Source organism: Helicoverpa zea, chromosome 4 (assembly GCF_022581195.2).
Source record: "Helicoverpa zea isolate HzStark_Cry1AcR chromosome 4, ilHelZeax1.1, whole genome shotgun sequence".
Taxonomy (NCBI): Eukaryota; Metazoa; Arthropoda; class Insecta; order Lepidoptera; family Noctuidae; genus Helicoverpa; species Helicoverpa zea.
In genome coordinates this window covers 2,435,342-2,457,250 of record NC_061455.1, presented here as the reverse complement: position 1 = coordinate 2,457,250, position 21,909 = coordinate 2,435,342, and the positions used below count along the sequence as shown (strand labels likewise).

Here is a 21,909-nt window from a genome sequence, read left to right as displayed (position 1 = left end):
TTTGTTAGAACGCGAACTGTGACGTCACTGAATTGATTTTAGGAAATAGGTACAAAAGTTTTTAACAAGTCTCTTTGATTCGCTTTCGCGCATACTATCTTTCGCACCTTATTGAATCTATGTTTAAAGCCATTTCGAGACATAACATTTCGAAAACTAAAATAGGTTTTTTTTAAGAGAAGACAGCTACTTAACTCCTATTAGAGGAGAATCGGAGTCTTAGCACACTGTTTACTCGTGTTAAGCTTATACAACCATAGAGAAGTGTTACATTAGAATTGTCTATGAATGCATAAGTTTAGTGTCACCTTGAATTGCAATGCAATATAGCAAAGCCTCCATGGTCGAATAATAAGTCTACATGATGTAGTATTTTTGGTAAAAGTATGCGCGCAAGCGAAGTTGTCATACCTACTATGAATTGAGGTAATTTTGGACATAATTAATAGTTGTGATTTTGGAATCATGATAAATACATTCTGGCCAGGAAGACTTCTAACCGTCTGATCAATGAATTTGGAAGCCCATAGTTACAATGCCCAATTATACAAATACACTGTTAAGAACGAATTCGATTATACCATAGTAAAAGTACTACAATACGAAAAACCAAAATATTAGGTTTTAAACATAACAAAGTTCAGATACTTAAACATAATAAGTGACACACAACACGAATTTCCAAGTTGACACTCTAAAGTTTATCGCATTTTGGATACAGGGGATAGTGGGCAAATTTGTAATTACTACATACTGCACATATACATATGTGAAATGATAGACATGTAGTGAAAATTGAAAAAAAGATAACTTTAAATTCACGAGATTAGCAAAGATTTAACTGTTTTTCTTAAGACGTTTTCATTTACCTATGTGTTTTTTTTTTTCATTTACCCCTTGATTGCGTGATTATCAAAAGGTAAATTATTTTATTCAATTTCAACACTTTTTTTCCAATACACATCTATCATTTCACAGATAAAAAACACTATAAACCAATTTTTTTCGTTAAAAACACCCCACACACAATCCCCCCACTCTCCCCTTCAATCGGTTCAGACACGTCACATCGGTCCTTAACGAAATTGAACTAAATCGAAGCTTAGTACCTAAGTTAGTCTCACCAGTTCGGCTTGGACTGCTTGATAGTCCACTGTTGGTACGTATTGTTGGGATCGCAGGGTGCTAAGCCAAGTTGCCGGGAATGCGGCTGAAGGGTTAAACAATAACCGTGTAGGCGATGGATTAAGTGGTGACGGGCCTCGTCGTAACTGAAATTGGTTGTTGAAAATTAATTAATATATGGGAAATTAATGTAGAGGAAAGTTGTTGATAATGCCACTTTATAGTTTAATTAGAGAACACGTCCTTTTGTAATTAAATTACTGATACGATTTAACTTACAAATGATTTTATATGGCAATTTAGAGCCATTTCATACTAGCGCAGTATACAACATATTTCAAACTCCAAAAATTCTTACATTTGCAATGGCTTATTCGAGGGATATTTAAACCAAAAACTCAAATTCAAAATATTTATTTGCATAATATACTAAAGACCAGACATAATTTGATGCTTTAGAATTCCTCATAAGTTTGCATAAACGTCTCTCGAAATATCTAAGGATCTACTAGACTTTATCAAGGAAGGTAAAGACACTTACCTCCAAGGTCCATCAACAGTGCCGAGTCTACAAAAGGCTTGTTTCACACTGTCCACATCAGCTTCTACACAGCGCTCACCAACGCCAAGCTGACCAGCCTCATTCAGCCTGAAGAGTTGGCTGTTACTGGACCCGTGACATGATGCCGTGCCTGGAATAACAGGGATTACAAAATTAATATTGTTTAGGTGCTTTTTGTTTATTTGTAAAATTTAAACGTTAAATTCCTAGTCTTAAAATTACCACTCTTATTACATATATGAAATTCATTTCGACAAGCACAGGGTAGTTTTACAACATTCTAAATCTGAAGGGGACATGAAATGTGTGGACCTTACACTTTTTCACCTAAAAGTTGTCAGTTCAAGCAATACCAAGAATAGCAGAGAAATTTTAATAGTATTTTCAATGAAGGAAATATTATTTCATTATTTAAAAATAAACATTCATAATAAGTAACAATGTCATAATTTAGAATTAAGTATATTGTATATTCTGGCTGTTTGCTGTTCCTATGTAATAAAATAAAATAAGAAAAAGTACCATACCTATATAAGCTGGAGCCCCTTTGCCCATAGTGTCCAGACAAACACTGGTCGCCTTATTCCATACCATACCCCAATGTATATTCTTGGGTAATTTCGGGAACTTGTCATATACGTCATAAGCTACATTTTGCATGAACCAGCCAAAACTCTTACACTTCAACCGTTCCTTTAAAGCGAGCTGTTCACTTATATCTCCCATGTCTAAGAAACGAGCCATAGGTTCCCTAGTGTAGAAGTACTCCTTATGTTCCTCATCAAACCAGGTCTCTATAACTCTCTTATAGTTTATCGTAATAAGGGAACCTTTTCTGTTCTTCGCAAGGTTTCCAAACGAGTAAGGCATAAACGCCCGGTATACATGACCTACCCTAGAACATGGGACCCATTCAATACTACCACCACACTGCCAGATTTTGAAGCTGAGTTCAAAGTTTTCGCCTCCCCACACAAGTAGACCAGGATCGTAAGCCCCAATTTCGAGGAAATATCTCCTGTTTATGGCGAAAAGTCCACCAGCATGTGTCGGACTCTTATAAGGCTCGGATTTGTGTTTGTGAAGATTTGCTTCCCTATCAGGTACTTCGTTTTCTTTGTATAACATGCCCCATTCGAAGATACCTCTGTAGTTCATACCGTGTTGGTACACAGGCCTGTATTCAAACGTTCTGTGGTCTACGCCATCGATGACTGGTACGGTCATGATTCTATAGTCCCTGTAAATGGGAGCTAGAAGGGGAGGTAGCCAGTTAATGTTCACTTCGCAGTGAGCATCAAGGAATACTATGACGTCACCAGTCGCCTCTTGCGCTCCCCTCGATCGAGTCCGAATGAGACCCTCGCGTTGGTGATTCCTTATCAAACGAACTTTCCCCTTCCATCTTTTAATGTAGTTGTCTAGGTTTGACTTAAGGTTCTCTTTGTCTGAGAAATCGTCTACCTGTAGAATATAAGAAAATAAAAGTATTTAATATTATGGCGACCAGACTTATGTACAGTGGTATGAGAAATCATAATAACTTTCGAACATCTTAACAATTAGTAAACAACTTATTAATTTACTTTAAGTATAGAGCAAATAAAATTATTTTGTACTCATGATATAATTTTACACAACAAACCTATCGTTAACAACAATATCAGGTTTTGCAAAAGAACCGCGCTTGATTTCCGTCCCGTTTCACGTGACAATGGCGGCCGCGTCAACAATGATGGGTGCATCATAATAATAGTTTGTTACTAAAGCCACTAAATATGTTTTCCGTTATTTTGTGCACAATGTCTGTCAGTCAAGGACAATTTATGAATGATATTGCACGGCCACTTCAGATTCGAGTCAGCTTTTCACTATGGGATATAATATAATTACATCCTGAGAAATAATATTTTATCGCTCGTCATACATGGTGAAAAAATATTTTTAGTTTGGAATGTAATATATTATATACCAAAGTGAAAAGCCGGCTTTACAATTGTTTTTTGGGATGAATCCTACTATATTGCAGCCAGTGAGTATGCTAATAAGTTAGATCGCAAAGGACGTAATGCAAATTAAGTTAATTGACACTTGACAGCACCATTCTTTGACACCATTTTAATTTGACCCAATTTCCGTTTTTAGTAACTTTAGATTGCTTTATTAGACAAGAAGATTCGTTATTCCAGATTAGTATATTATGAAAGAAGGATCTTTCATACCTTCCCATAACAATCCTATTTCATTTAACATCCATTAGTGACTAACGGAACTCTATTATCGCTATGCAATTACTGCCTAATTTTATCGATAGTGATTTACATAATACGACGATTACAATCACACGGTTAAGAACCGTAACTTGTCGATAACAGGAGTAACTGACTAGTTAGCGTCCATTTGCTATCAAAATTTTGTTAGAATCGTTAATTTGGTGACAATACTTGTTTTTTTTTATTTGTCTTATTTCACAAAGTAGTCATATTATAATAAGCCCCACAAAACCGTTGCAATGATTTGATTGTGGGGTCAACGAGTATCTAAAATAACAAAATGTATAACTAAATATTATATAGAGGTAGATAATTTAACTTGCAATGTACTGAAATCTATACATAATTGATTTCCAATTAAAATAGAAAAGCGAAAGAACATAAAAAATCTTAACATAAAAATCTTTCAACCGATCTACAAGTCGGTGTCTCGATGTTTCTGCTGTGTTTATTTTAGTATCCACATTCCAAAAAAATATTTATTTATCATTTATTTCAGGCCTCAATGCATATATACAATATAAACAAAATACTATATTTATAAAACACAGTTATTTAAAGAAAATGGGCTCAGTTTACGTCGAAAAGACGAATGGTAGAAACCCCCTTTTCTGTTCGACCCAAAAATATTGGATTTATTTATTTATTAAAGCCCAACAGCTACTGTGTAGATAAAGCTTAGTGTACAATTTCTGTTATTACTAGGACTTACACAGTCGCCAATTACAGGTTAACCAACATACGCAAATTAATGATAGGACATAAATCTAGAATATTACACAAATAAACAAAAACGCTTCTTAGAATGAAAATAAAAGTAAACTAAACATGGATTTAGGAAGCCAGTAACTAAACGCCATAACACGAGTATAACCATGTAGTACATAGCTTGTATTGCATACAGCATGTTGTAATTTTATCAGAATCGGCTTTTAGCTCAAGCGCGAGGTCCTACTATCGACGTCGCCACCTCGATACTCATGTTGTACAATCCATTACACGGTGTTCGAGATTTCCACGCTAATTTTCAAAGTGTTAAACATAGATGACTTGATTTGGCGAAAATCGATTTTCGTGTATTGTGTGCAAAGGATGGGAGAATTCAGGCTAATGAATTCAGAAGGTGATGGAGTTAGAGCTATCCTTAAAGCCGTAAGTTTTTTTGGGAGGTAGGAAATCATTAAAGGACTTTGATTGGAGTGGAAAAAAGTGTCAGATTCTAATCTATCTGTTTCTAGAGGTAGAGACGTTTGTATTTCAGTGCCAGCGTGATTGTCTCGATCAATTTTACAGCTCGTACTGTAATTTAACAATTAAAAAGTTATCCCAGTCATAAAATACTGCATTGTAATGTGGATTCTATTCAGAGAACATACCGGAGAAAGTTCAATGAATGCTCATATAATAAACGATAACGGAGTTGATTGATTGATAAACCGTTTGTGCAATGTTTTATTTTCTAAGTTTACGTGTACTGTGATTTTATTAGATTTTCCGAAGATGTTGTGTTATCGCGCGCTATGCTCCAGCGACAGTTCGTACTCAATCATGAAATTGTTCTAATACTGTGATTGTTCAAATATCCGATGCTAGAAATATTACCTGTTGCCTTGGTTTCAGACTGAAAATAATTCTGAGACAAAAAAATTATAGAGCATGTTTTTTGGGTAGGTATACTTAGCAAAGTGACAATACGCATTCAAGTGTGTTCAGAAGTACTAAGAACTTAAGAATTACCAATTTTCTGATAAGTTGTTTGATAAAACATGAGTAGTGATTTAACTTTAATCAGAGTACCGATTTAGATAATCGCTGCTATCTTTTAATAGTGTACAAATACTCGAGGAAATTCCTGACGGAAGCGGATTTAGTTATTGTAACTAGTGATTGTTGGAATATACTTATTTATATTTATAACCGATTAGTATTTTTTTAAAGACGTCAAAAATCATCAAATGACCCCTCCCGCTGTGGGTTAGCAGCGGTGAGGGAGTGTCAGACTCTTACTGACTAAAACCGTTGTGTTCCGTCGTAGGCCTTTTATGTACCAGGGCCGTGGTAACTCTATCGAACAATCCCGCAGTAACCGATTAGTCTGGGTTTAAAACAAGTCTTTTTCGCTAGTAGTTGGCACTGGGTTCTACACTAAAGCAGGCTTTATGGCCTTTAGATAATCATGCAAATCGTGTGTCAATTTGCCGGCAAGCTAGCCAAAATTAACGATAAATGTAAAGTTCTATGTGAACTGCATTCTAGGTAGCAAACTACGGATTCTTTTTATGCTATAGTTACAAAAAAAAGTTCTACATTTTATCCATGATCAACCTCTTGCACTTATCTTCATACTTCGAAAACTACTTCCCACACCAGGAAAAAAAACCTATTACCTTTCTCAAGCTCAAGACTATCTAAATTAGTAATATCATAGTATGTGTACCTCTATACTTCGGCCGTTCAGAGAATGCGTTCCTGACACCTATCAGTTAGTCACGACTAGTGATGGGCACAACATAACACTGAGTTCGTTACCGTTCCTTCAAAATGAACCGCCGCATTATTTTAAGATTATTTTCGTTTTAAATTGGCGGAATCATTTGTTTTATATTTTAGTTATTTAAGTGGAAACCAAAAAAAGGTAATATTCATATAATAAAATTGTTTTATTTATTCTTTGTTGCAAGTACATTGAATTGAATGTGCGAACAGAATATTAATCAGACTCCGATTTGCTTGAGGAGGTGGTGTCTTCATCATCATCTTCGCCTACATGTATAATTATATTATTATCAATAACAGAATCAATCCTGATATCTCGGTCTAACAAAAGCCGGGTAATCAAATAAAAACAGATCGAAAACACTTGAAAAACGTGGTCTATGCGCACGAAACGACAACGGACGACTGTTTTAGCGTCACAAAATGGCGGCCCATAACGCCATTTGGGGTTACCATTTTTAATCTAAGTATAAAAATGCGGTTTGGTCATAGTTTTATTTTTATATTTCATAAACGTTATAATTAAGTCTTATAGTCCATTATTTTCCAATTCTTAAAAAGAAAATCAAAACGTATTATTTTATATTATAACTGTATAAGAACAGATTACGATACTTGCCTGTTATTTTTAGCACAGCACTACAAAATATAAACCGCTGACATAACCTTGTAATAGCGCAGTATAGATTTAGAAAAATATTGTTTACCAAGTTATTTGACACTCAGTTTGGCACAAAATTATAACATTCATTGATTATTGATATAATAATGTTGTTTTAATGCTCCTCAATTGTTAAAACGGTAAACAACCAGCAAAAATATTTTTATCGTAACTGCAACGCCATTGCAAAGTTACGTCGTCAGTTCAATCGCGACGTGTCAGGAACGCATTCTCTGAATGGCCGAACTATAGTAAATGTAATTGAAGAAAACATGTTGGACCGACACCGAATAAAATTGGAATACAGGCCGGATGATGATGTGTATGTTATATAATTACTGTTTATTGCAACAAACAAATGACTTACCAAAACAATTTCGTGCAGCACATTTGGCGGCGACCGGTCGATTACGGAATGCACAGTTCTCATGAGTACAGAAAACCCTTCGTTGTGGAAGACTATGATGACAGACGTGCTTGGTAGCTCCACTGGGTAATGCCAGAACTTGCACTCTTCTAACCGAGTGTCGGGTATAGACCTGGTGACAAGAATGGAAAGAAGTTTTATAAAAGATAAAAAAATAAAAGTAAGTAAAGTCGTGGTGGCTTGTTTCTTATACAGTCCGATTTCCGAGTCGAAAGACCCGGGATCGAGTCTGCGCAAGTACCCATGAGATATGCTCCATATCATATGTACTTTCTAAAGTTATCTTAGACACCATCGATAGACGGTGAAGGAAAACATCGTTGAGGAAACCTTTCCTCAACGATGTTTTCCTCATGATGTCATGACTGATGACTGAAATCATCAACCCGCATTGAGCAAGCGTGGTGATTAACGCTCATTGCTTCTCTGAGAGAAGCGGCCTAAGCCCCAATGTGGGACAGAGAGAAGGCCAACCAAAGTCTGCGCTTGTGAACTATAATACGTCCCGAGCAGCTAGCTGATCTCCTTAGATAGAACAACCTCCGCCGACTATCGTCCTGGACCCCATTGTGGTATGAGTTTGTATCTTGTGGTTCACTTAATGAAGATGAAAGCCGAATAAGAAGTTATATTGTATAGAGCAAAATGGTTAGGTTTAGATTTGATCCTTTTTATCAGGATGCTTTTTTTACAAAGTTAATTTACTACATCAGGAAAGATCTATAAGGTTATGATGTCTAACTGAATCTGTATTGTTTTAGACTCATTTATTTTTGTCCGATAGTCGGAATGTACGCAGGATACACCAATTACACAATAAGCTAGGTTTTTACTCACAAATATGTGAACTATTGTCGAAACGTGTATCGCACGGATTGTTATGCTTTTGTTTTAAATAGAAATCGTCGGCAATGCGCGATAGCATTTTCATGGTTTACCTAAATGGCAACAGAATAAATTGTGGACTTTTAATAGTCCAGTAAAATCAGTACTTTAATACTCAAGACCAGATCTATGTTTCTGTATTGTCCTCAACACATTAGGAAGCGTCCATTGGACATTACGTTCTTAGAATGAAAATATCGAAATTTTTTCTTTTTAATTACGTTTCTAGGAAGATTACTTATATCGCAAAGAACATCCTATATCTATCCTCCTCTTGATAAGCCTTACACTAACGAGGTTTTCCCTCTAAGGCATCGATAAATATCGTGAAATATTAAAATCTAGAAGGTGCAAACCTCACCTGTTCATAGCAATGTCATTAGAAGCGGCAATGTTCATGCCGTATTCACTTTCAGACTCTGCTATATCATTGGCCCTGTCTTGTGGCATGTGGTAAGGCTTCCCTTCCTCACCAGGGCCTTTTACCGTCCTCAAGTCCCGGGGCTCAAAGTTACCAAGCTCTGTAACAAAAATACGTACTTATAAGTTTAAAGTTAGACCTACTTCTGTTATAACTGCGAGGTTGTAAGAATCTGTGTTTGTTGTTCCTTCAAGCTAAAACTTGTGAATGGATTTTGATGAAACTTGGCAAACAGTCAATCTGCCTTTTCCCAACTATGATGGGGTCGATTTCCAGTCTAAAAAGTGCAGGCAGTGCTTTTTTGAAGAAAATTGGTAGTGATATAGTTTATGTATCAAGATAGCATATAGGGTACTTTTTATCACAGCAAGTATTCCCCCTCAGGATTTGGATGAAAACGTCTGCAAGTCCGTGTTTGACTATTTATAGAATAACAAAGGTTGTTGGTGAGAACTGAAAATTGAGAAACAAAATGCTTTTTACTACTTACTAAAAAGAACGAAGCGGTTACTAATAGCGTAATGATGACTGTAGTGCTGGAACATTACGATTTAACAAAATTCTATGCATAGATTTTTAAATACATAATATTAACTACCATGGTATTTGTTCTACAAAATACCGATACTATGCTAACGATAATATTACACAATGATAAATAATTTATTCTAGTGTCAGCTTATATTTAGTAGAACTGGTTTTGCTGTTGAATATGAATGGTCAGTTTAGTATTAAAATAGTGGCAAGTTTTAGATTAATTAATTGGACTTATTTAGAACTTGTAAATATTGTCCCGTTTATCCCCCTGTTTTACATGCAATGCGTATTTAACTGTTACAGCCTTTTTATCGTCCTACTGCTGGGCACAGGCCTCCTCTCACACGGAGAGGGATTGAGCATCAACATTTGCTAATATTAATTGCTTTTTCTTCTTATTGTAGAATACGTCTAGTCATTATTTGAATGCCCCTTTGTAAGTAGGAGCGTAGATTTTAACCAACCGAGATCAAAATTCTATCTATTACTTGCGCCACGGTAACTTCCGAACATTTTCGCAGCTCTTGCAAGTGGCCTACAGTACAATTCTACATACAGTTAAGTTACGATATCAACTATGTGGGTACTCGAATAGAAAGTTTTACTTGACCTTTTATTAAGACGGGCCATTTCAAAACGAAGGGATAACTATTTCGAAAGCCAATATCTATAGTGTATTTTACATCTGAAATATTATAACAAGTCTTTTAATTTTGGCTTACTTTATCAGAGTAAGGTACTTAAGGCATGATAAAGGGCCTAGATTTTCGAAAACTGGGATATTTAAATGTGGGGATATGAAAATCTTCCTACATAGAGACACTTTTATTTTTATTATCCCTACTAATATTATAAATGGGAAAGTAACTCTGTCTGTCCGTCTGTTACGCTTTCACGTCTAAACCACTGAACTGATTTTAATAAAATTTGGCACAGAGATAGCATTGACTTTGAGAAAGAACATAGGATAGTTTTTATCCTGGACTTTTGAAGAATTCTCTTGGAAACGCGATACCTATAACCGAACTCTACGCGGGCGGAAGCTAGTATACTATACTTAAATAAAAAAAATATGGGTCTAAGTACTGATGATAAGTCTTTTAGCAACTCTAAGGCAAGATCATAAAAGGTCATATTACTGAACCTTTTCTAAATTGGGGCCACATAAATATACTTCGATGACCATTTAAATATCCAACATAAGCTGTTTGTATAACATCTGGAATAACGAAAATACCATTTTAATGAAAGGTGTAAGAATAAGAATAAGAATCTTTATTTGCTGAGACACTTCAATTTTCTTCAATCTTTATTTGTAATTGATTGAATCACATTTAGATTGACATTTGCGCCTACTTTTCTCCATAAGACCAAATTTTTGGAACCGTGCAACAGTGTGACGTTTCAGGCCCTGCAAAGGCCTTAAATAAAATAGTTAGTTTATTTGGTAATTTATTTATTTATTTAATACTTTATGCACACGTTTGTACAATGGCGGACTAAACGCCTTAGGCGTTTTCTACCAGTCTACCTTTGGGTGGTGGAGAAATAGCAGTGGTAGGTGCAAATTTTTTAGAAACACAAAAATCATCATCATTCACAATATTCCATAATTCTGAACTAATCATCTTCAAAGCTAAACAAACCAAAGTCAGCTTGACATCAGAGTCATTCATTCAATGGTGCTATTCAAATTCCCAATGTTTGTAATTAACTACTACAGTGTCATCAACTTCTTTGTGAAAGAATAATTTACCGCATCCACATTGATTCAGTCAAAAGCGAGATAATTGCTCACAAACATACATACATACAGATCAAATGTAGAACCTGCTTTTTTGAACTTGGTAAAAAAAGTCTGTATTGTAGATATGTGTGTAATATACAACATTATTGTTTCTAAAAATAATTGGATCACATTCTGTGGTTGCATGTCTTAAATGGTCAGATATAGCATTGTGATCTGTGAGATTTTTGGAAAGCCAGTAAATCCTTACTTATGCGAAAGTTTGTCTGTATGAATTTTTAAATTTAAATATTATTTGGTACACAGATAGTCTAGCTAGAGCCTGCGAGAGGACATTGGATACTTTTTATTGGAATGTGTGAAGTAGTTACCTTTGGAAGCAATTTGTCACATAAAATGTAGTTAATGTAAATTAAATTGATTTTTGTATATTTCTTATTCTTTCCATATAGAAATAGGAATTATTATAAGTATTTGACTAGGTTTTAAAGTAGTATTTTTTTTAAGTAGACAAATTTTCACAGTGTAATGACCTCATTAAAGTATTGCTAGTGATCTAATTATCTGATGGTGATAAATGTACACAGAACCAAAAAGGTAGTAATTGATTTTGTTACTAAAAATGAAAGATAACAATCTAAGATTATGTTCCAAGAATGAGTGATAATGTTACTTCCAAATAATATTAATTTTCATACAGAATTAATTTATTAACTAAGTACATACATGAACAGTTACGATTGCTTATGTACTTTAATGACACAATATAGAATAATTACCTATTAAATTACAATGGAAAGCAAACATAAAAACAAAGGGTTCGCTACAATAGTTTTCATCACACCAGCTGTGAATATACCGATACATAGCAACAATACAGCCTACAAAACACAAATACTGACGTAACAAAAACACGCCGAGGCCTAAGGGAATGACACGCCGGGCACACTGTAGGCCACATAATAGTACTTACTCTTAACACTCATTAACAACAAAAACAGTGCAAATAACTCAAAGAAATGCCTTACCTGTTTTCAAAACCGGGTAAACATCACGGTGGGACACAAAAGAAGCTTCGGAGTCCAAACTTAATGCAACGCCGCCGGATTCTAAAGCTAGTACGTTCTCTTCCGACCATTTGTGAAGGGCGAACAATAAAACTAATAGGATCGCGCATGCTGCTCCCATACGGATAATCCGACCCCTTCTCACATTAGTGATCCTCATTTTTGTTATTAGTATTTGTACATAACAATTTTAATTTAAAGAAAAAATATATACTTTCCGACGTCCTGAGAAATCGTCGACGATCGACTCGCGGGTGACGTTTATGTGACAAATTGACAACGTCAACATATTGCGTTCCGTAATACAAAGAAATTTATAAGATCATGTGTTTCGAAATATTTTGATGATATTTGTAGGTTATAATAGATGTTATAATTTCTTGGAGTAAAACTTGAATAAATAATTCAAATATGCTACTTACACAATTAATACATTCTGTGGTATGATAATAATAATTTTCACCCACTGTGGTATTTTCGAACGAAAAAATTCAACACAAGTCAGTTCGTTGATTCCGGCGTTTCATTGGTTGACCAGTTTGTTTGTTTGTAAGTCATTTTGAATTTGAATGAAATTGTACGTTGTTGTTTGTGTTTCGTAAAATCGACGGCTAATAACTGAAATTGAAAAAAAAACGAGGGAAAATACTCTGAAAATCTTGTTACAATTACAGTGTTTAGTTAAATCTTATTGTTGGGATAAAGATAAATCAATCAAATCACAATGGAAAGAGAAAAGGGTAAGTTCGGTGAACTTTCGATTCGTTTTTGTATTTACTTAGCTAATTTCCAAAAACTCATAAATAACGACATCAACTTTACATTAATAAAATAATACAAAAAATAATATAGATTTTGATTAATATTTACTAACATTTCAGTACAAGAAACATTCGTAAACAACTGGAATGTGCTTTTTGCGAATACTTTCACCCTTACGGTTGAGGATCTGAAGAGGCCTCATAAGATGATGGAGGCTATGTTTCAAGTGTTCGATAGGCTCGGGATTGACAGAAGTGCTGTACTCGCGGTAAGTATCAATATTCATGTTAATAAATCCTTTTTGCGTTTTGCTTGGTGAAGAAGAGCAAATGGCTTAGGTATATGTTTGAATTGCAACCTGGCAAAAAAAACTTGAATCTCTATGAGATAAATTTTCTTAGTTCAGTATTTCTTTCCGGTTGAAACTGCCTCGTTGGTCTAGCTGTCGCAAGTGTGGCTGCTGAGCACGAGGTCTCGGGTTCGATTCCCGAGTCGGGCCGAAATCGCTTTGTGGGTTTTAGAAGACTTTCACAAAGCAGCCCGAAGCCTGGAAGTTGGTGATTGATTCACCCGTGCATCGGAGAGCACGTAAATGTCGGTCCTGCGCCTGATCTCTTTCCGGTCGTGTCGGATTGCCGTCCCATCGGGCTATGAGAGTGAAGGAATAGGGAGTGCACCTGTGTCTGCGCAAATGCTTGTGCACTATAATATGTCCTGCGCAGTTGGCTAATCTCCTTACATGAGAACAGCCGCCGTAGCCGATAATCGGCTAGGAGGACATCATCATCATTTCTTTCCGGTGCATTCTACCACAAATACACATATCAAATGACACCAATTTAACATGCCTTCTGAAACATGAAACTGAAGATTTTTGTAATCCACTAGGTAACTCTGTGTTTCAGACCAGATGGTCATCCACAGACCAACTGCATTAAGCATCGCTTGACCGTGTGTTTTATTCACCTTTGGCGGTACATACAAGCTCCTCTTACATAACAATGGTCCATAAATCTTTTCTTATACATTTGCAGCCACCTCCGGAAGAGGAACGTAACGAGAACACCATTTACTACTGGGACCTTCTTCCCGTCATCAACGTAACTAGAGTCTGCAACCACTTGCTGTACTTGAAGCCTCGGGACGGAGGCATCGGTATCATGCATATTCTGCAACCGACAGCAACTGCATCACATCCTATATTGCTCCTACTGTTTAATTTGGTGGTCTTCAATAACGCGCAACTGAGGAATATATCGCCTTATGAAGAGGAACTTTTTGCTAAGACTGATCAGGTATTTTGATTTTTTTTCCTATTTTTGCTCTTTTGATGGTATCTATGCACTACTAAAAATTCAAAAGCATTTTGAGAAAATGACTTCATATATGAAGACTTTTTATTTAATTGTATTTTGATTTGATACTTGTTAAATTCAACTTAGTGTGATAATCTTTTTTTTTATTTATTTATTTGTTTGATTTACACAAGTTCAAAACTTCAAAATCTATACTAATATTATAAAGAGGAAAACTTTGTTTGTTTGTTTGTAATGGATAAACTCAAAAACTACTGGACCGATTTTAAATATTCTTTCACCATTAGAAAGCTATATTATCTGCGAGTAACATAGGCTATATTTTATCCCGGTGCGGGCAGTAGCTCCCACGGGACGCTGGTGAAACCGTGGGAAAACGACTGCTAGTCTATACATCCCAAAATTAATAATAAGTCAAAAATTTCAATGATATTGGTATAGCTATGAAACTTTTAGTTTCTTTAAATAAAAAAATACTCTTGCTTACAGGTAAAAGCTCTGGAAGAAAAGAAGAATGCACTCCTGGAGATGTTGAATGAGCAAGCTAAGGAAAAGGGCAAACGCGCTGGCCGCTTGGAAAAGGTAGAATTAAAAAAAATATATGATAAATGTGATATTTGGATGTTTTTTCCTGAAAGAAGTCCTGTCTTAGCTGTCAGGGCTGTAATATAGCTAAAACTTCAGTATAGTATAACCTCAGTATGCAAATTTTTATCCTGGTTCAGGAAGTACTTTCCTCAGGAAGTGTGACACTGCTGGAAGTAGCTAATCAAACTAAAAAGATCAATTTTTGTATGTCCGTTCAACTGTTTCTGAGTAATACAAAAGTTGGTATGGATTTTTTACATTGTAAATGAAATAGCATAATTTTTTTCACAAATTTTATTAATTTGTATTTTTATGGGCCCTAGTTGCCTGAAATAAAGGAATAAATAAAATAAAAATAAAACAAATGAAATAGTACAGTAACCTGCACATTAGTGGTAACTGTCATGCACCTTAACTCAATAGAAATAAGTACGATTTTCTTATAAAACTGTTAACTGGCCTGAAGTTGACTGTACATTCATTTTCAATTAGTATACAATAAGTTTTTAATTCTAGCTAGACCATGACATAAAGCAGTTCGACGAGGAACTGAAACAGGAGAAGGAGGTTCATGATGAAGAGAGGCAGGAGTTAGAGGCTATAGTGAAGGAGACACGACAGACTGAAATGTTGTTGGAACAGAAGAAGACTCATAGAGATGCTCTCGTTGCTGAGGTGGCTAGGAGGAAGGCTTTGAGGTAAGAAGTTTTTTTCTAAGCTGAGCAAAGGCCTCCCCACTTCGTCTCCACACCTGTCGATCCTTTGATAGCTCCCACCAATCAGGGTTGTAGGCGTCCATTTCGTCGCGCCTTCTTTTGCGGGGCTGAAGGTGGCCGTCTTGTGGTATCCACTGGGTGACAACGTTGGCCCACCTACCTGGATGCATACGGCTGACGTGTCTAGCCCAGTCCCATTTTAATTTTGCTGTCTTCTGGCCCACATCGAAAACTCCAGTTTTGGAGCATATAACGGTATTGCGTATCCGGTCTGTCCGTACACCGTAGGTTAAGAAGTTAATCTGGTAAATTTAATATTAAGGTTACATGGGTATTCATTTAATAAAAGTATAATTTTCGCGAAACTATTCGTCAACAAGGGTAAGTTAGGCGAGTTGTTGGGCAGAAACGACGAAGATTTTCGGGTACCTATCCAAGGTTTTAGTAATCGTGAGATATGGACCAGATGGACGATATGTTTGGAATTTAGCTGCGGACCGCCTTTGGGTTTGCGAAATACAATAAAATAAGTTAACTTATATTCGATGGGCTTGCATATATTAGCCAATGCAACTAAAACATTTTAGTGTTGGTCATAGCTGTATTTTATGAGAAGACTTGCATCTGTTAGCGGTTTCTCCCTCTTCTCTAGTTAATTACTTCGCGCACCTAGATAAAAAGAAGTTGCCTTCCTCGATAAATGGCTTAACACGATAATTCCTGGGATTAGCGCAATCAAGGAAACAAACTCTTCAGCTTTATTATTTGCAGATGAGGTGATTAATTATTCATCATCCTCCAAGCCTTTTTCCCAACTATGTTGGGGTCGGTTTCCAGTCTAACCGGATGTAGCTGAGTACCAGTGCTTTACAAGGAGCGACTGCCCTATCTGACCCCCTCAACCCAGTTACCCGGGCAACCCAGTACCCCTTGGTTAGACTGGTGTCAGACTTACTGGCTGGTGATTAAAATCTGAGTAAATCTCTTTCAGGGTGTACGACGCAGATGACATAAAAGCCCAAGCAGAACAAGCGACACAGAATCTTCAAGAGTTAGAAGAGAAGTTAGACTCGTTACAGACCATACTTATGCAGAAAGAGAACAGTCTGAAAAACTTGCAGACTATAAAGCCTAACTTGGATACTGCTAACAATCTGCTCCATGAAATTATGAAGCTGTCTGATAGTTTGAAGTAAGTATAATTTTTATTCTTTTCGCACATTTTTATTCTATTTACTTTGTTTGAAAAAAACATTTTTTTCATTTTTACGTACTTTATTTTTTTCTGTGTGCTAATCGACATATATTAACCAGTATATTAACGTATTTAATTTAATGTGATTAAGTACGACACACCCGATATAAGCTTCACGTGTCACTATAATGTCAGAAAATCTTAGAATCTTAATTTGACCGACTTCCCGGTCTTCGATTAAGATGAAATTTTGTACACGCTCTGAGTTCTGATGAAAATACATGACTAGCCTAGAAAAGTCATTACAAATCCAATATGGCGGCCTCCCCATGATGGCGGACTAGCTGTTACAAACCCCCATGATATGGGTATCAAATGAAAGGTTCCTCTGAGTTTTAATGACAATACATGACTAGCCAAGAAAAGTTTTTAAACTATTTCTTTTTTCATCCAGAGACTTAGAATCAGGTGATCTAGACGCAGACAGCATGGAGGGCGAGTTAGACGTCCTACGTACTGAGCTGGGTGAGCTGCAAGCTCAGTTGTGCGAGCTGCAGACTGTACGCGACGAGGACGCGGCCAAGCGACAACTGGCAGCTCAGATTAGGCAGCAGGAACGGACTGTGGCGCAGAGGTTTGTTTTGAGTGCATATTCAGAGTATAGATTTTTAAAAATATTATTTTTAGCCCTTGGAAAGGAAGTCGTGAAGTAGGGGACACATTCATCACCGCAAAGTATCCCGAGGCATGTCTGTCTGTTCGCGATAAACTCAAACACCACTGCACCGATTTTCAAGAGGTTCTCACCATTATAGCGAAGCGATTCTCGAGGAAGGTTTTATTATTTTTACGCTATCAAATCTCTTTATCACTTCAAGGTTTGCTGTAAGAGAACCTATATCTGGATTGAGTTCGCCTTTAGAGGTATACATGAACTTTCCAAAATATGTATGCAAAGGTGAATCTAAGTCCAGTCAAGTATAAATAAAAATATCGTCAAAATAAATTAGATGGGCAATTTTATTACTAGCTGCTTCATATTACCTTCATATTGAGGAGATTTTTTCATATTAATATTAATTTAATATTACAAAAGTAATTTTTAAACCATTTATCTCATTGAACAGTGCACTAAGAGAGGCAGAGGAGCAAGACAAGAAAATGCGCGAGCGATCCAAGAAGGCGCTACAACGCATCGAAGAGATCAAGGAACTCACTACACAGTATGAAGCGCAGAAAGTCGCCGGCTTCGAACAACTTGCCAATATCAAGAATAACTTCTGTCATGAGGTAAATAGAAGTTGGTTTTTATTATAATGTTGAATCTTATGACATACATAGATAAATAGCTAGTTTCATCCGCAGTTTTATGGAACTGCTCACCGCAGTTTTGGATAAAAGGCAGCAGAATTTTGTTATTCTGATACTCAAACTTTCAAGTTTCAAAAAAATCCATTCAGCCGTTTGGGCGTGAAGAAGTAACAAATGCACAAACACCACATTTTACCTTTTTAATATTAGTGTGTGTGAAAGAGTAATTTCCTCATTAATATAAATGATGTACAAAAACAAACATTATTTTCAGTTGAAAACAATGGATGAACTGTTGCTGAAGAAAGTAATGGAAGCTGAGAAAAAACTTGAGGAGAAACTACGAAATCGACATGTTTGAACTCCCCTGTGTCTAAAGAATCGTCTATAAATAAGGTTTTTTTTTTTTTAAATTAACTTTTACGTAAATATTGTATTTACTTACTTAGTTTGATCTAGGTAAATAAAACATTGAAGTGTAAAAAATGTATTTATTTTAATGTATAATAATCGGTTTTATAATATCCGTGAAAATATGTAGGTATTTGGTGCATTCCGTTTTGATTTGCATTTGCAATTAAATATAAATTGGTATGAACTATTAAATGCAGTTATTATAGTAAGTAGTTAATAATACACAAAATAGTAATTTATACACAAGAGAAGAGAGATTATAATAGAGAATTTCTCTCTTTTGACTTCAAAAAAGTCGAAGTTGGATGTCGACTAGTTATTACACAAATAGTTAATTTCGATGTACTTTTCCTTCAATATACTTTGAAATCTAGCGTAAACTACTAAGACCTTGTAGGGTCCAGTTTTACTGATTACCGATAAATTTTCAGTTAAAAGGCTGCTTATAATTCTGCCCGCGAAACCAAGTTTTAGTTTATCTGTCAGGTAAGTTCCTGAAAGGTTATGTGTATCAGAAATTTTATCAGTAACCGGTAAAACGGTCCGTAAAACTTATGAACTTAATAAAATATCTTTGGTACATTATAATACAAGTTTAGCAGTTGCTAAGGTCAGGCAGAGTCTTACCCTTGCAGTGGTTCTTCCATCCGTACCACGCCTCAAACTTGTGGCGTTTGTAGATCTTCTTGGCGCAAGTCGACGCTTTCGTAATGTCATCTAAGAGCATTTCTGGAAGGAAATCATTGTGGTTATTTATATGTAGTTAGGGGTTTTTGTCTTGTGGATGTCAAACTAGGCATATATTTACTTTCACATTGTCTCCTTCGAGTATCTTAAATATTTAGGTAATTAAAACTCGTAAACCATGGCTGATTTACCTACAACAGACATCTCCAGGTAGTTAAAGTTCAGAAATTTAGGGGGAAACTCAGACAAACAATAAAAATATACATAGGTATGTGTATTTGGCATTCACATAGTCTTCAAAATATGTGTCAAATTAAAGTCTCGGCGGTCATTTGAACATCTTTGGCTGTCGTTACAGGTAGTCTGAAGCCAGAAAATCTGACACCAGTCTTACCAAGGGGTGTGGGATTGCCACAGGCAGTCGCTCCAAAACCTGGTGGTCATCTAATTAGGCTGGAAGCCAGCTCCAACATACATAGTTGGAAAAAGACTAGGCTGTTGATGAATCATTGAAACTTGAACCATAAAGTCTTAAACTTTTAAGGCACACTACAATATGTATACTCACCAGCACATGTGACATTGCAGTCCTTCCCAGGAGTACTGGTGTTGCTACACCAATACTTATCGTTGATCTGATACAGGCCGTAGTCTCGGGAACCGTTCTTGTTCACTCTGCCCACTTTGTCTGTCTTCCTGCCGCTCTCGTTTTCTATCAGGCATACCCCTGGAAAAGACAGAAGGAAAAGTTTTGGTACCGGGTTCAGAAGAATTAGAAAAAAACAGGAGATTTTCCTAATACGAGTGCGATTTTGTGTAAAAATAGAAGAATTGGTGAAGGAACATCAGCAACATCAACTACAACTTGCAGAATAAACTTTTGTGAAAGTTTTTTAAACCCGCAAAGGGGTTTCGATCGAATCGAGACTGCAGGAGAATCGGGATACGAGGTTTTTAAAATAATACTAGCTGATCCCGCGAAATTCGTATCGTTCAAACCTTCCCTGGACCTCTACAAACATTTTAAAACCAAAATCAGCTCAATCGGCACAGCCGTTCTCGAGTTTTAATCAGACTAACGAACAACAATTCATTTTTATTTATATAGATTATACCATTTAATATTTTTACCACCAACCAAAAATATGAAAAAAGCAAAAACAACAAAAATATACTCACAATCCCTCATCTTATCCTCTGGGAATCCTTGCCTCCTCAACTCATGTACCAGCTCGCATCTTGTAGCGAAATATTTCGCATCGCAATGCAACACGACCGTCGCAAGCGCAACCACGAACAAAGTTAGCTTCTGCATGTTTCCTAGTTCACACAACTTGTTCGCATGAACACTGGATACTGAATGAGGAAGATCCAGCCCGCTGTATTTATATAAGTCTCAATTGTGCGTGTATGTGTGTGTATGTAAATGTCTGGGAACAGGGGATTCCTCTTTATCAGTGTAAAAACATACGGGGTCAAGTTGGTTGTCGCGAAGTCGTTTTGTAAATATTATGGCCTTGGTATTGAAGATGAGATAAATGCTACAAAAAATATTGCAGTTGAGTTGTAGGTAGGAACTTTTTCGAGTTTCTATTACTTAGTTTGGAAAAGGAAGATCCATCAGACACCTTTTTTTGCGTCAAATTGCCTCTATGGTGAGGCAGAAAGAGAAATGGCGCTGCATATAAAACATCGTCTAAAAATCTGGATTTAACTGCTTGATAATATACTTATCTTGCAATATTGATGTTTTATTAGTCTTATTGCAAGATAGCAATAAGCAATGATAACATAACATTGCCACATTGTAAATCAGAAACATAGTAAGGTACCTACATAGAACTATTTACATTTCTTCTGGAGTCATCAAACGATAACACTAGATTGATTATAGTTCGGCCATTCAGAGAATGCGTTCCTGACACGTCGCGATTGAACTGACGACGTAACTACATTCATTGATTATTGATATAATAATGTTGTTTTAATGCTCCTCAATTGTTAAAACGGTAAACAACCAGCAAAAATATTTTTATCGTAACTGCAACGCCATTGCAAAGTTACGTCGTCAGTTCAATCGCGACGTGTCAGGAACGCATTCTCTGAATGGCCGAACTATAATCACAATTAATCGTATTGCAATTATTTACAATACAAACACTGCTCAGTGTGTAGTAATTCTGAATGACCTATGTTTATCACCACCACCGTAGGTAGGCACTTACCTGCTTTGTAAATTCTTTTATTTTTACCTAATAAGCGTATTACAATCAAAAACCTACTCTAATCCCAATTTAATCCATAGTTTTCTATCTGATGGCTCCTCTTAAGTAACCGTCCATTTTCAGTCGTATCACCATACACGCAATCTTATTCATTGTTTTTGGTCATTTTCTTCCTTACTATACTTTCAAGTTCATGCTCAGAATCTTCCTGACATTATGATCCTCATTCCTCCACTTCACTTGCTTTCTTTTTTCTTTTTTTTCCAAAATGAAGCCTTTCACGAACTGTATCTTACATAAGCAATAATTCATAACTCATGAATCGTAATGACGTGTATTTGAGAGACTCTCGTTAGGCAGTCGGGTTACCTAAGGGTCTGATTCAGAAATTGTACATCTTTGATACGGCACGCATTTTGAGGTACTTACTTGTGTAACCACCGGTAGCTTGGACCCTCTTCCCATTAGGTACCGGTGGTTTTTATTTTAGTAAA

General features: G+C 36.1%; 3 protein-coding genes across 4 annotated transcripts; 1 reads left to right on the top strand and 2 right to left on the bottom strand.

The window, feature by feature from the left end:
* Positions 1 to 176: 176 nt before the first annotated feature.
* LOC124629988 (N-acetylgalactosaminyltransferase 7) lies at positions 177 to 12,459 on the bottom strand. Of its 2 annotated transcripts, none has more exons than XM_047163679.1 (6): positions 12,163 to 12,459; positions 8,791 to 8,950; positions 7,485 to 7,656; positions 2,215 to 3,151; positions 1,667 to 1,817; positions 177 to 1,271 (listed from the first exon to the last, which is right to left on the bottom strand). In XM_047163679.1, exons 1-6 carry the CDS (start codon positions 12,359 to 12,361, stop codon positions 1,121 to 1,123), a joined length of 1,770 nt encoding a protein of 589 aa, XP_047019635.1. In that variant the 5' UTR covers positions 12,362 to 12,459; the 3' UTR covers positions 177 to 1,120. The 2 variants fall into 2 exon arrangements, with proteins under 2 accessions (XP_047019635.1, XP_047019636.1); XM_047163680.1 differs by lacking the exon at positions 12,163 to 12,459 and adding an exon at positions 10,532 to 10,596.
* Positions 12,460 to 12,742: 283 nt separating this feature from the next.
* Positions 12,743 to 18,575, top strand: LOC124629952 (restin homolog). Its single transcript, XM_047163634.1, has 9 exons — positions 12,743 to 12,941; positions 13,083 to 13,231; positions 13,998 to 14,258; positions 14,769 to 14,861; positions 15,384 to 15,565; positions 16,575 to 16,775; positions 17,233 to 17,412; positions 17,906 to 18,068; positions 18,364 to 18,575. Exons 1-9 carry the CDS (start codon positions 12,926 to 12,928, stop codon positions 18,448 to 18,450), a joined length of 1,332 nt encoding a protein of 443 aa, XP_047019590.1. The 5' UTR covers positions 12,743 to 12,925; the 3' UTR covers positions 18,451 to 18,575.
* Positions 18,567 to 20,567, bottom strand: LOC124629953 (lysozyme-like). The gene is made up of 3 exons (XM_047163636.1): positions 20,370 to 20,567; positions 19,759 to 19,917; positions 18,567 to 19,232 (listed from the first exon to the last, which is right to left on the bottom strand). Exons 1-3 carry the CDS (start codon positions 20,503 to 20,505, stop codon positions 19,099 to 19,101), a joined length of 429 nt encoding a protein of 142 aa, XP_047019592.1. The 5' UTR covers positions 20,506 to 20,567; the 3' UTR covers positions 18,567 to 19,098.
* Between the last annotated feature and the right edge of the window lie 1,342 nt (positions 20,568 to 21,909).

What these genes read in the sequence shown, in the direction of transcription:
- LOC124629952 (XM_047163634.1), top strand. An exon ending in ACAGAAGTGCTGTACTCGCG is followed by an intron (nt 13,232 to 13,997) that starts GTAAGTATCAAT and finishes ATACATTTGCAG; the next exon opens with CCACCTCCGGAAGAGGAACG. An exon ending in GCTAGGAGGAAGGCTTTGAG is followed by an intron (nt 15,566 to 16,574) that starts GTAAGAAGTTTT and finishes AATCTCTTTCAG; the next exon opens with GGTGTACGACGCAGATGACA.
- LOC124629953 (XM_047163636.1), bottom strand. Translation starts at nt 20,505, where the DNA reads ATGCAGAAGCTAACTTTGTTCGTGGTTGCGCTTGCGACGGTCGTGTTG. An exon ending in AGAGGATAAGATGAGGGATT is followed by an intron (nt 19,918 to 20,369) that starts GTGAGTATATTT and finishes TGTCTTTTCCAG; the next exon opens with GGGTATGCCTGATAGAAAAC. An exon ending in CTGCAATGTCACATGTGCTG is followed by an intron (nt 19,233 to 19,758) that starts GTGAGTATACAT and finishes ATTTCCTTCCAG; the next exon opens with AAATGCTCTTAGATGACATT.
- LOC124629988 (XM_047163679.1), bottom strand. Translation starts at nt 12,361, where the DNA reads ATGAGGATCACTAATGTGAGAAGGGGTCGGATTATCCGTATGGGAGCA. An exon ending in AGGGGCTCCAGCTTATATAG is followed by an intron (nt 1,818 to 2,214) that starts GTATGGTACTTT and finishes CTGTTATTCCAG; the next exon opens with GCACGGCATCATGTCACGGG. An exon ending in ACTGTTGATGGACCTTGGAG is followed by an intron (nt 1,272 to 1,666) that starts GTAAGTGTCTTT and finishes AACCAATTTCAG; the next exon opens with TTACGACGAGGCCCGTCACC.